The sequence below is a fragment of the Delphinus delphis genome, chromosome 2, assembly GCF_949987515.2.
Source record: "Delphinus delphis chromosome 2, mDelDel1.2, whole genome shotgun sequence".
NCBI classification, from domain to species: domain Eukaryota; kingdom Metazoa; phylum Chordata; class Mammalia; order Artiodactyla; family Delphinidae; genus Delphinus; species Delphinus delphis.
Window position 1 is genome coordinate 142,580,955 of NC_082684.1, and position 13,629 is coordinate 142,594,583.

General features: G+C 45.1%; 1 protein-coding gene across 1 annotated transcript; it reads right to left on the reverse strand.

Moving 5' to 3' along the window:
• Nucleotides 1-10,753: 10,753 nt before the first annotated feature.
• On the reverse strand, nt 10,754-11,731 carry FOXB1 (forkhead box B1). The gene has a single exon (XM_060003738.1). The coding sequence runs from the start codon at nt 11,729-11,731 to the stop codon at nt 10,754-10,756; it is 978 nt and encodes a 325-aa protein (XP_059859721.1).
• Between the last annotated feature and the right edge of the window lie 1,898 nt (nt 11,732-13,629).

Sequence of the window (13,629 nt, forward strand, 5' to 3'; positions counted from 1 at the left end):
TGTCCTGGCTATTGTAAATAGTACTGCAGTGAACATTGGGGTGCATGTGTCTTTTTGAATTATGGTTTTCTCTGGATATACGCCCAGGAGTGGGATTGCAGGGTCATATGGTAGGTCTGTTTTTTTTTTTTTAACATCTTTATTGGAGTATAATTGCTTTACAATGGTGTGTTAGTTTCTGCTGTATAACAAAGTGAATCAGCTATATGTATACATATATCCCCATATCCCCTCCCTCTTGAGCCTCCTTCCCACCCTCCCTATCCCACGCCTCTAGGTCACAAAGCACGGAGCTGACTTCCCTGTGCTATGCGGCTGCTTCCCACTAGCTGTCTGTTTTACATTTGGTAGTGTATATATGTCCACGCCACTCTCTCACTTCGTCCCAGCTTACCCTTCCCCCTCCCCGTGTCCTCAAGTCCATTCTCTATGACTGCATCTTTACCTGCCCCTAGGTTCTTCAGAACCTTTTTATTTTTTTTAGATTCCATATATATGTGTTAGCATATGGTATTTATTTTTCTCTTTCTGACTTACTTCACTCTGTATGACAGAATCTAGGTCCATCCACCTCACTACAAATAGCTCAATTTTGTTTCTTTTTATGGCTGAGTAATATTCCATTGTATATATGTGCCACATCTTCTTTATCCATTCATCTGTTGATGGACACTTAGGTTGCTTTCATGTCCTAGCTATTGTAAATAGTGCTGCAGTGAACATTGTGGTACATGACTCTTTTTTTTTTTTAAATTTATTTATTTATTTTGGGCTGTGTTGGGTCTTCATTTCTGTGCGAGGGCTTTCTCTAGTTGTGGCCAGTGGGGGCCACTCTTCATCGCAGTGCGCGGGCCTCTCACTATCGCGGCCTCTCTTGTTGTGGAGCACAGGCTCCAGACGCGCAGGCTCAGTAGTTGTGGCTCACGGGCTTAGTTGCTCCGTGGCATGAGGGATCCTCCCAGACCAGGGCTCGAACCCGTGTCCCCTGCATTAGCAGGCAGACTCTCAACCACACCAGGGAAGCCCCCATGACTCTTTTTGAATTATGGTTTTCTCAGGGTATATGCTCAGTAGTGGGATTGCTGGGTCGTATGGTAGTTCTATTGTAGTTTTTTCAGGAACCTCCATACTGTTCTCCATAGTGGCTGTGTCAATTCACATCCCCACCAGCAGTGCGAGAGGGTTCCCTGTTCTCCACACCCTCTCCAGCATTTATTGTTTGTAGATTTTTTGATGATGGCCCTTCTGTCAGGACAATTTTTAATAGCGGTTTTTGCTTTACTATTTATCCATCATCGACAGTAATGGTAACTTAAGTTTGCATGGCGCTTCAGGGCTCTTTCATCTGCTTTGCTCCACTTGATTCACTGAGACAAGCCTTTGAGGGCACCTTACCTCTCTTCTGACAGCAGGGTAACTAACAGAAAGCTCAGGAGACTTGCTCAGAACCATTTAGGTAAAAGGTGACAAAACTAGAACTCAAATTCAGGTCTTCCGACCAAAATATGTTTTTGAAAGATCTTGTTTGTGCAGGTGATACTTAGTGACATTTGTTGAACTGGATTAAATCAGACTGAGTTGAATTGGCCGGCACTGAATTAAAAGGAAGAGGTGTGTTCGGTGACCTATTTAAAGGACCGTGCGAGCAGAATCATCAGATTCTCATCCAGCTGCTTCTCTTCCTCTCAGCCTTCATCTGTTCCTCCTCTTATATCTCTCCTCTCGCTGTTAAGTGAGCCAAGCCGAAGGTAGGAGTGATTAGCTCAGGGGGTGTGGTTGGGATGGCTTGGGAACTACAGACAAGTAATTGTGAACAAATTCATTTGGTTCCATGATTTTTTTTCCCCACCAAAAAACATTGATTCCAATTCAGGAGATGATCTCAACCTTAGCCACTGGTTATGGCAGTATCCCTGCTTGCTTTTCTTCCTGGATCCACTCCAGGATGCCTGTATATTCTTCAACTGACAAGCACCCCCATTGGCACCTGTGTTGTGTCTCACACAGTGTGAAGCCACTTGACGAAAAACAAATAAGAGCTCAAGAACCTGGAGTGGGGAAATCAGACATGAAAGTGTCATGTAAGAAAGGTTGAAACGAAATGCTGCAATAACAAGACAAAATCAGGATCTCAGACTCCTGGCCCATTTTGGCCATCCCCACCCCAGAAGCCCCTCCTGCCATCTCCCATCTTGAGAATTAGCATCTCACAGCAGCCGAAGAAATGAGGTAGTAACACTTGCTGTGTGCCTGGACCCTCTAGACTCCTGGCAGTCTGTCTGGAAGACCACTTGTTTTCCATGTCAGGAGAGTATCACAGAGTTAAGAAATGATTCAGACTTGAGGGTGGATCCCTTTCTCTTCAGACCTGGAACTGAGCAGTGACCATTCCCTCTAGTTACACAGACTACCCCCAGGCCCCTTCAGAAGGGCTACAGCTTGTCACGCTTTGTAAACCGCTTTACAATGAGGTGAGCGAACGTTATCAAGTAAAAAGCCTTCATTTTGACAACTTCAGTACTTTCTTGATTTCTGATTTTTTGTTGCATTGGTCTGGCATTGGTGGTAGGACTGAATTTTTGTTTTACTTTCAGAACTTGGCTTTGGTGTTGTTAAATTATTTGGATGTAGATAAAGGAATATATCAGTGGGATTCAACAAATGAGTAAAAAAATGGACTTCCCTGGAATCTCTCAGGACTTTTCCAACTCTAACATTCAGTGTCTGTGATTCTAAGGCCGCCAATATTGCTCTGGGTCGAGGGTGAGAGCAATGGAAATGTAAGAACTGAAGCAGAATCCTAAATTAAATTACATTATTGAATTTGCAGGGAGCCATTAGGGAATTCCACATGTCAGTGTTAATATATTTTACATCATTGGAAACAGTGTTTAGTTAGGTATAAAAGATGTTCACTGCAACGGTCTTTGTAAAATTCACAAAACAAACAAAGAAAAAAACAAAACCTAAAAATATTCAAAATGCCTCACCCAGGGGGATTCATTCAGTTGGCAGGCTATATACAACCATTAAAATTGATGGTTATTAATATTATGTATTCCCATGTTATGAAAACATGGGGAAATGTGAGAAATGCTTATGATATAATGCTGGGGAAAAGCCAAGATATACAAATATATGTATACTGATTATAATTATGAGAATATTAAAAAGAGAAATTGATTATTTTAATATATGCATAGGAAAACATAGAAAAAAACATTTTATTACATAGTTGTAGTATTTTTACAGTAAGGACTAAATTTCTAAGTGAAACAGAATAGAACAAAACCAAATACATATTTAGAAATCAGTATAAATCTCTCCATAGATGCCACCATTTCTCACTGCAGTGAAATTCCAAGTAATTATTTTATATGATTTATTCAGCATCTGTCATTTTAAGAATTGAATAATGTTTGGCTCCACAGCAAGGAATAATTAGCAATATAATTAATCAAATTGCTGTTTATATTTCTATGTCAAAGTTAATCATTTTCATTTTCTTGTTTTGTGGGAGGGGTTTGCCTGTTATTAAAGCCGATAGCATCCACAAGTAAATTCAAATGCGTTTCATAGGTTTAAATTGTACAAACTTGGTATCACAGCTGAAATCTACAGCCAGTACTCTCACTTACTGACAGCTGGAACAAAGGCAAAGCGCTTTTACCTAAACTAAACAGGACTATTTTCAGAGCTCCCATTCATTTAGCGAGTTATTCTTCTGTGTTGGGGACAGGAATCACTGCATATACACCACCTGGACTAATCTGACGGTCCTCAAATTTCATCCTTGCCTATTCTTCCTTACTCTCCCCTGCCCAGTCCCTCCCCGCAACACACACACAAGGATGAGAACTGTTAGCATCTTCCAGGCAGTCCCAGAAATACATGATTCAGACTGACTCATCTATTGAACAAAGGAGGGTTGGACAGTCATTTGTCAGTTTTTTCCCCCCGATATGAAATCCACATCAGGAGTCTTGAGACAGATCCGTTATTTCAGGTTGTTGTTGTGGTTATTTTGTAGCTGACATAAATAGCACTGCACCCAGGGTGATAGGGACCTTTTCAATAAGCATTTTATTGTTATACACAGACCTTCAGTCTGTCTATCAAACATATGTAAATAAATAATATATATGTTGACATTTCCAAGCGGGCAGACCCTTGCAGCTCTGTGTTTCGCTATGGCAGATCTAGTGGGGGATTTGAGATGTTGTGTTTTCCTGTTGTGTGAAACAGTTCTTGGCTGTAATGTCTCTCCAAGGAGCTGCTCTAATTAATGTAAAACACTCTAGATACTACTTAATAAATACTAAGCTTCCTCTAAGTGGCACAAAATTAAGATCCTTTATTGAACAGTTTCTCTATATGCTGCTATGTGGTGGAATCGTTGGACCAATGCATTGTATTTCAGAAAGGAGGGGAGAGAAATCAGTAGCAAAAGCAGAGTTTGGAAACATTTGTTTCTGCAAACCAACAATTCTTTCTGCACTGTGTACCTTAGTAAACCCCGTCAACAGGGAACACTCTGGGGAAGAAATTAACTGAGTAAATAAAAATATACAGGCTGCAAAGCATGAATCAGAATCACAATGTCTCCAAACAACAGATACTTAAAGAATGCTTTTTATCTGTGAGCTTAATCTGCTCTAATTAATGCTCTGAGTTTGTTCCTTCAAAAGCTTGCAGCTGATTTGACATCGGTTATTTGCAGACATAGGGAAAAGGAGGCTGCCTCCAAAGAACCCTTTGTCCGTATATTCTTGAAAATTTCTGGAAGGAAAATCTTCTAAGGAAGGTTTTATTTAGCCAATTACAATTTTCCATGGATATTTTCTAATTATTTTCTTATTTTACTGTACTGATGAGTTTATTGCTTGTTATTAATTCTGGTGAGTTTGATAGCTTACGGTCATAAAACAACCAACTATTTCTTCAATATCTTTCTTGTAGCTGTAGATCTGAGCTACCTCCTGTCCCCTGCGACAGACACCAATCCCACAAATTAAATGAAGAATAGTGTCAAATATAACCTTACAAATCTTGAAGCTGAAATGAAAAGCATTCAGAGTTCGAATGCATCTGGGAAAAGTACCAGGCACGTTTTAAAAAATACAAAATAAAACCCTCCATATACTTCCTCCTTCAGATCAGATCTCATTTAGACTACAAGTTTAAGGAAAACTGGTTCATTCTTCTGCAATCACACCTCAAAAGCTGAGAAGTCTGCTGCTTTATTTTTTCCCTGTTCTGTTTCTAGAAGCATCTCTAACCGCACTGTAAGCTTTCTAAGATGTTGACACATAAAAATCTATAAAGTTCATCAAAACAAAAATATTGGCCATTGAAGACACAGGACAGAAGTAGTGCCACAAGGTTATCTCAATTACCACAGACACATGTGGCTTTTTCTCCTGCCCCCCCCCCCCCCCGCCCCAAAAATGGGAAATGAAAATGTAAGAAGATTCTGACTTGGAAATTCTAACCGAAGAATGTCTCATCTCCTGATTTTTGCTTAACAAATTTACCATAATGGTGCTCAGATAGGGTTGCTATCAGAAAGTGGCGTGTATGTGTGCATGTGTGCATGTTAGAGAGAGAAAGAGAAGAGTACTGAGCAGGTGAGGTTGAAAGCTTAGCTTTCAAGTCTACTGTGACACCATTGACCAGATATTAGTTGAAAGATTCTGATCTTTGGAAACAAGCCATTTATGTAATCCGTGCCAAGCAAGGAGGTAAGAGGCTAGGAGATGTGTGATATAATGATATTTATATTGATGTAGATAAAGATTTGTTTAAATCAAAGTTATTATCTCAGAACTGAGTGTCAGTTGACCACCAAGAGCTCCTTGAGAATCCTGAGGCCCACATAGCCACCCCCACTCACTTTCTTCCCCTCCCCCATTTTTTCAGAAGCCAGAGGATGCCCGCTGCATCTTGCACTGTAGTGCAAACAGATCCCCGCAAAGAGAGAGGAAGATAAAATGAATTTAAATTCCAAAGGGGTTCCAGTGCCGGTTTCCTAGTCCCCGAGTCAGCAATGTGTTTGTGAAAATTCAGCCTTTTTGTCTCCCAGTAAAAAGGAGCTAAATCTACATCGGTGGCCCAGTCTCGGGTTGCTATTCTTTGCATTTTCTATTCGAGTGAATGAGAGTGAATGAAGTGGCCGGGACCCTTCATTTGATCTACTCAATTGCATAAAGTGACAGAATTCTAATATATTTGTTTAATGCTCTTCAATGGGCTTTCACTTTTTTGCTTGCAAATGAAGCATCCGTGGGCAAAGTTTCATCCCCCTTTAACACCGGGACATATTTCATAACTCAGCCCCGTAGTTTGAAGTGATCTTGAGAGGAGTTTTAGACTCAAAAAGTGGGAAATAAAGAAACAGATGTGAAGTTATTGTAAATTCCTAGAGTGGGCTCTGGGGCTATTGTGACCCCACGGCGGGCGGTCCAGGGGCTGCGCCTTTCATGCTGTAATTGAAACATATTAATTAGATAATTTGTTGTTAGTTTAAACGAAACAAATGCATCCCCTTTGAGGCTGCACAGCCGGTGGGTTGGATTGTTTTTTGTTTTGTTTTTGTTTGGGTGTCTTTGTGCATATGTGGCTTTAGGAGAAAAAAAATTAACTGCCATTTATATTAAGAATTGGAGAACAGATCCTGATCCTTGCCACTTCTTAAATGGATATCTTTTTACAGAGGGAGTTTCCATTTGCAAAAGTATAAACCATCCCTGAACACCGCTGCCCCCACCCCCAAACCTTGCATTAACTAACGTAAAACCTTCTGTTAGAAGTACTCCGTTGGATTCTTTCCCCCTCCCACCTACCAGCTTCATCCCACTTGAGAACCTGGCCAGATTTATGCTTCCAAGACACTCAGTGTTTTCATCTATTTTATAGGAGTTAAACTTGCTGCTGTAATAGTTAAGCCGCTCCGAGGATCATTTACTAGCACTGCTCTTGCTAGTCTTCAGGCTTCTTAAGACCCCCGCCCCCCCGCCCCGCCGCCCAACCCAGGCAATAGGAACAGTGGGAACTTCAGCAGCTTCTCTCTCAAGAAAGTGTACAAAACTCATCCATTGTGTAAGCATTTCCCCAAATCACAGAGAAAGCCACTTAAAAACATAGTTGAGCACAGAAGCATGTTAAAAACCCAAAGTAACAGAATAGCAGATTTGGAAATAGGTTTCCAAATCAAAAACCTAACTTAAAATAAATCAATACTGCCCAGATTTACAAAACAGAAAATAATATAACTAAACTCCCTTCTCAGGATGAGATCCCGAACAGACACCTCACTGCACGGTGTTGTCTCTTCCAGTTTTATTTTAAAGCTGTGAGTATTGACTTTGGACTTGAGCCAGGTGAAAAGATTTAACATGACAAAGAGAGCCATTGAAGGTATCCTAGTTATAAACTTCCTTATTTGTGGGGTACTTCAGCTAAACTGGGTGCTAGTCTCAAAGCTGGGGATGGAGTGGGGTGGAGGCATGTGTGTTTGGGCTGCCTTTGGATTTCTGATCAAGGTCAAAATATCATCAATGGATTTTTTACTTTACTCATTCAACTTCATCTGAGAAGAGATGCCTGCAGTGGTGAAAGGAGGACTCACAATGCCCAAGTTATTTCATTCTTTGCAATACACCATGACGAACTTACCAGCTGAAAAGCACATTTTCAAATACTGAGTTGAAATCACTCCTTTACTAAAAATCGGAAATAGGACTTGCGTCTTATTTACCTGCATTTATTAAATGTGTGTATGTACACATCACTTGCCTCTGAATTCTCCTGCTACTACTAGGAAGAGTATTTTACCTGACTATCTAAGCTGAAAATTTACAAAATGTTTGAGACCCGTGTTAGTCCTTTAGGCTTCCTTCATTCCCAGTTCAAATTCAGTGTTAGTGAATTCCAGGAGATTAGAATATTCCAGAGGTGGCTTTAATTTTAGTTTGCAGGAAGTAATGAAGATGTATTTCACTTTTTAAAAATGTAGATGATTTCTGGTTGAGAACAAAGTTTTAAGAGTTTCCTGGCGCAGGGTGGGTAAGTCTTCCAGGCTTTCTTTAGCTGATCGTGTTGATATAATTGTGAATTGGGCTTGATGAATGAGTTTAGTTGTCCCCTGTCTGACGAGCTTTAGTGGCTTCATGCATTTTAATCAGTCCAATGATTCATTTATTTTCCACCTTTTTTTTTTTTTTTTTGGCTGTGTGTGGGGGATCCTTCCTTTAAAAAAATGGTCACAGCAGGATTAATTACCCTTTGCATTAATCCTAAAAATTTTTTTTCAGAGAACCCTCTGAACATATAAAGGTCACAGGTGCTAAGGGTTCTCCTTGTGGAGTATAGTGATGATGATTTCTGTGTGGGTTTCTCTGTGTTGCACAAGGTCTCTTGTTTAATCATTTTACACAGTAAAGTGTTAATCACCATTTAAGTTTTTCTTTGTCTTGTAACTTCATTAGTTGAATATACACCTCACTCTGGAAATACTGTGACCCTTTCAATAAAGTTTTAATTGGCCTTGAGCCATACGTTCTTGGCAAACTTTAATTCTCTGCAAAAATCTGAAGAAAAGCAAATACTCAGAGTCAAGCATTTAAAGTAACTTCCTTCGCTTCTTTAAAATAAACACACCAAACATTATTTTCCCAGATGAAGAAGTAAAGAGAAATCTGTTCAGTTAAAAGTGAACAAGTTTCTCTACAGGCTAGGTGACCTTTTAAGTAACTTCTGAAAAAGAAAATTTCAACGATTGCAATAATTTAAAGGAGCAAGGAAATCAAGGTCCACTGCAAATAAGATGCATCAGAATAGAAGTATTGGGTAAGCAAGCTTGCCTTTACGCTTTATATCTCCATATCGCCTCTACCTGGTTTCTGTAGAAGCCTTACATCTATACAAGTGCTGTATATTTTGTAAAATGTATACTTAAAGATAGTCAAAATACATATAAAGTTACTCATTTTTCATTAACAGTTTTTCTTTTAGCACCACACCTGTGCACCTGATCTATACTAGAAAGAGTTTGTTTCATTTTTCTCTCTGGGCCAATATCTTCGAGAGTCCATCTGCGTAATTTCTTCCCAGTCTGCAAGTGCGTAAGAGGAGGTTTGTTTTAAAAATAAGTTATGAAAAAGACAAACTACTCAGACAATGTATTGCAGAAAGCATGCTTAGAGAAGCAGAGCATTTATCTTTGGTAAAGTTACTGTTTGTAGCAACTCTTCAAAAACACACGAAACTAAAATTTGCATTTACATATTTTAATGAGAAAATATTATTTGGACTAGGTTCATAATTTAATGTAGACACCTTTTTAAAATTCTTTGTCTTAAAACAGGCATGCTGGGGACAAGAACATCAATATTTAAAATGCCATGCTAATTCTGTACAGGGAGGGACAAAAATGAAAGGTAAAAATTGTACAGCTCTGATGACACTACAACTTTTTTTTAACTTAAGCAGGTCACACCAGAACAACAGTTCATTTTCCAGCAAATTACCTAAGACTCTAAAGGAATATAGCAAACAAAAGTGCATTTTACACAGTGTATAATCATTCCTATTCACAAGCATTTACATCTCTTTGCAGCCCTTTAGCTTCTCGGAAAAGTTCTTGTAGCAAACAGAAAGGCTTGTCCATGGGAGACCTATCCGGTGACACCTCCTTCATGTTACTAGTCAGCTTATCTAAGTTCTTCTAGGGTTGCCCTTGATGCTTTCTTAGTTTGGACTTATTTCATTTTCTTTCTTTCTTTTTTTCCTTCCAGCAATAAAATAAATAGCTAAAAAGGTCTCTAAGTAATCGGAAAGTTAACATCCCAATTAACTTTCCCACCCCCCCTTTCCCTCCCCTAAACCTGGCCAGAAATGCAGAGTAAACATTCACATTACAACAGGTACTTGTAAAGTGGGCTTTTGCCCGCTCGCCCGCCAAGCACTACAGATTCAGGTTCACTGTTTACGTTTTACCGGGCGCTTTGTAAACATACAAGGTTGACTTTTAGTTTTATTTTGCTTGTGTAGAGGACAAACGTCCCCTTCCCAGGTTGGTAGCCTCTCCCCTACACTCCCAGCGCCTGGAGCCTCTGTCAGGAAACAAAACCCCAAACCAGAAAACTCCGCAGAAGCGGGGGACGCAGGGCTGCTACTCCGGGAGGCTGTGGTCCGCCCAGCCCCTGCCGGATGGGCGGAGGCGAGTAGGGTAGGAAGCCAGTGGTCCCTTTTCGCGGCAGATTTCCAAGACGTAAACAGAGATCTGGCTCTCCGCTGTGCGTCTGCAGCCCTCAGGGAAGATCTGTTCCGGGGAAACCTCCAAGGCGGTTTCTCTGGGCTTGGAACTAACGGCGCCGTGTCCGGAGCCTCGCGGATCGGGGCCGAGCTTAGACGCGACCCTCTCCGAGACTGCGGGAGGCAGGGTTTCCCCTGCCTCTTCAGTGGGAGGGAGATTTCGGGGGCCCCGGGAATGGGACGACTTGGCTCAGGTGCCCCCTGCCTAACCCCTCTTGGGGGCGAGGACAACTCCCACGCGCCTCCAGGCCCATCTGCAAGTTTGTGTTGCGTCTCCTGGGTCCAAAACAGAGTTCTCATGGGGGAGAGAGGGTTGGCCGAAGGTGAACTGGACAAGTTAGGGTGGCGGTCCCAGATGGGGAGGGCAGGACTGGGAGCCGGGGAAGGCGAGTGAGCTGCGGGGGTGGGGGGCACAAGACGGGGCGCCGGCCTCTGCGGGTCAGTGCACCGCCACTGAGTGCAGGGCGGAGGCCGGGCTGGTGAGCGTTTCGCTGGGAGTGGCGGGGCTGCTTTGGCTGGTGGCTGTTTGAGAGGACGTGGGGCTGAGCGAGGGCGGCGAGTTCGAGAGCAGGGTGGGGATGGGCGCAGGCAGTGCGGGCAGCGCGGGCACTGCGGCCGGCGTGGGCTTAATGGGCACGGGGATGGCAGGCAGCGTCTGGCCCGCTGCGTGGCACAGAGGCTTCAACGGCACGCCGTAAGCGCTGTAATCGCCACTAGCCATGGAGATGGGGGTGGCCGAATCGATCATGCCTGCCGAACCGTACACGTGTGGCCAGCCAGTACCCAGCGAGCTGCCCATGGTAGTCAACTGGTTGGGGAGCGGGTAGGCGGCGGGCACGGGCTGCATGGCGGAGAAGGCCAGTCCCCCAGGCATCTTGTACTCGCGCGCGATGATATTCTCGATGGCGAAGGGATGCTTGAAGCCCGAGGGCTGCGCCACGCCGCCCAGGTTGTAGGCGGCGGCGGGCATCTGCGGCAGGTGCGTGCCCGAGGCCGCCAGCGCGCTGAGGCGCAGCTTGGCCTGCTGCTGCAGGTACTGCGCCGCGTCAGCGGGCTTGCTGGGCGCCAGGTGGTCCGACTTGAGCACCTTGAAGCGCTTGCGGCGCCTCAGGAAGCTGCCGTTCTCGAACATGTCCCCGCAGCTGGGGTGCAGCGCCCAGAAGCTGCCCTTGCCGGGCTGGTCTGGCCGCCGCGGTATCTTGATGAAGCAGTCGTTGAAGGAAAGGTTGTGGCGCAGGCTGTTCTGCCAGCGCTGCGTGTTCTCCCGGTAGTAGGGGAAGCGGTCCATGATGAACTTGTAGATCTCGCTCAAGGGCAGCATCTTTTCGGGCGAGCTCTGGATGGCCATGGCGGTCAGTGAGATATACGAGTAGGGCGGCTTCTGGTCGCTGTACGTGTTGCGGCCGGGCCGAGGCATCTTCTTCTTTGCCCCTTTCTAGCTCTGGGTCCGCGCGGGCCTGCTCGGATCTGGGAAGGGGGGAAGATAATGGGGGGAAGGACGTGGATGCACAGACACCGCGAGGTCAGCCAGGCCGAGAACAGACTTCGGGGGTGGCGAGTAGGGGGCTTCGGCGCCGGATCAGCCAGTGCCTGAGCTCTTTAGCCAGCAACTTTGCGTGTCGAGTTGGGGGCGGCCAGGGGGCGCGGGAGGGGAAGCCCGCGAGCGGCGCGATGGTAGCCTGGAAGGAAGCCCGGACCAGGAGCGGGAACTGGGGGTGGGGATGCAACGGAGAGCGGCTCACCTTAAAGTTGCCCCAAGTTGCGCGTCCGCATCCGGGATGGCGCTGCTGCTCGCCGTGTCCCTCCCGGCGCGCAGCCGGGGCGCAGTGTCCTGCCTCGGCTGGGCTCCACTCGTTCCTGAGCTCCGCAGCTCAGACCCGCAGCGCCCCGCGCCGCCCGGTCCGTGGCGCTTCTGGCCGTGAGCTCCGCGGGCGGCCGAGCTCGGCGGCGGAGTCCCGGCGCGGACAGTGGCAGCGGCGGCCTCGGGGTTCCGGAGGGCGCTGCTGTGGGCTCCGCGGCTCCACTGAGCTAGGTGGCTGCCTCCATGTCCTCCCTCGAACCATCTGATAGTTTTAAGCGGTGACAGGAGCAGAAAAGACCCCTGTAGCGGCGCTTCATTAATGTGCCACTTCTTAGCTATCATATGACAATCGCCTTGGGGGAGGAGGAAGAGGAGGGGGAGCGGGGGATGCAGAGGGAGGGGACTGAGCGAGAGGGGAGAGCCTGGCCAGCTCTGATTTCTTTCACACCTATTTACATGGACACCTTGGCCAATAGGAATCACTTCCAGCTCCAGACTGGGCGAGGGGGAAGAGCCTCGGCCACCAGCGGGAGCAGGACGCGCGGGCCAGGGTGCGCGGTGTGAAGGTATGAGGAGGCGCCGGCCGGCCGCGGAGCAGGGATTCAGGCGACCACTCACATTCACAGACCGAGCCGCTGCGCAGATGATGTTTGACATGGAAATTGCTTGGCCGGGGTATTTTGTTTCCTCTGCAGCGTATCGGGTTTGTATTGTTGGCTAACTTCAGGCACGGCTTTCCCCTGAAGCTGACCCTTTTCCTGCTCTTGGCATTACCCGGGGCTGGTTGCATGGGTTATTGTAATGAAAATACACCCTTCCTCCACTGCTCCAAGAGGCAGGTCAAAGTTTGATTTGACCTTCCTAGGCTGCTGCCTTAGCCTGGCACAGTGGGTGTGTAGCTTTAAGTGATGGGGTTTAAAAATACAAAAATATAATCGGACAGACCCTTGTAAGAGCCCATTTTGTATCTAAGTGTATTGGCCAAATTAAAAAAAAAATAAAGTAGTGTATCTGGGCAAATAAGAAGGTCTTCACTTTAAAAGTCCTCCAGGAATTTGGTAACCAAGACACAGGATGGAGGCTCTGGGCTGTTGGGGAAGACCGCTTGTGGACCTGGGCAGGGCCTGAGTTTGGTTGACACACTTTATCAAGCTCGAGGTCTCTCACTCCCCAGGTGGTTTGAAATTTAGGAGTTAGGCGTGGCCTGGAAGTTTGCATTTTACAGCCGGAACTTTCTCTCCCTTCCCCCTTTTTTTTGCATAGAAAGAAGTTATTTAGAGTTTAGAAGGCCCAGCAAAAGCTGCCTGCGGCCCCACTAAAACAGAAGTACCTTCTAGATTTGCAAAGAACCAGCGGTTTTACTTTTTTGGAGAGAAAAGAGGATGGGGATGTGCCTGGGGTCACCTTGCCTAGTGTGGGCGGCTTGTTCCCTGGTTTGGAATAGTCTCTGGAGATTCAGTGAATAATAATTATTATTATTATTATTATTATCGTTGTCATCATCATCTAATTGC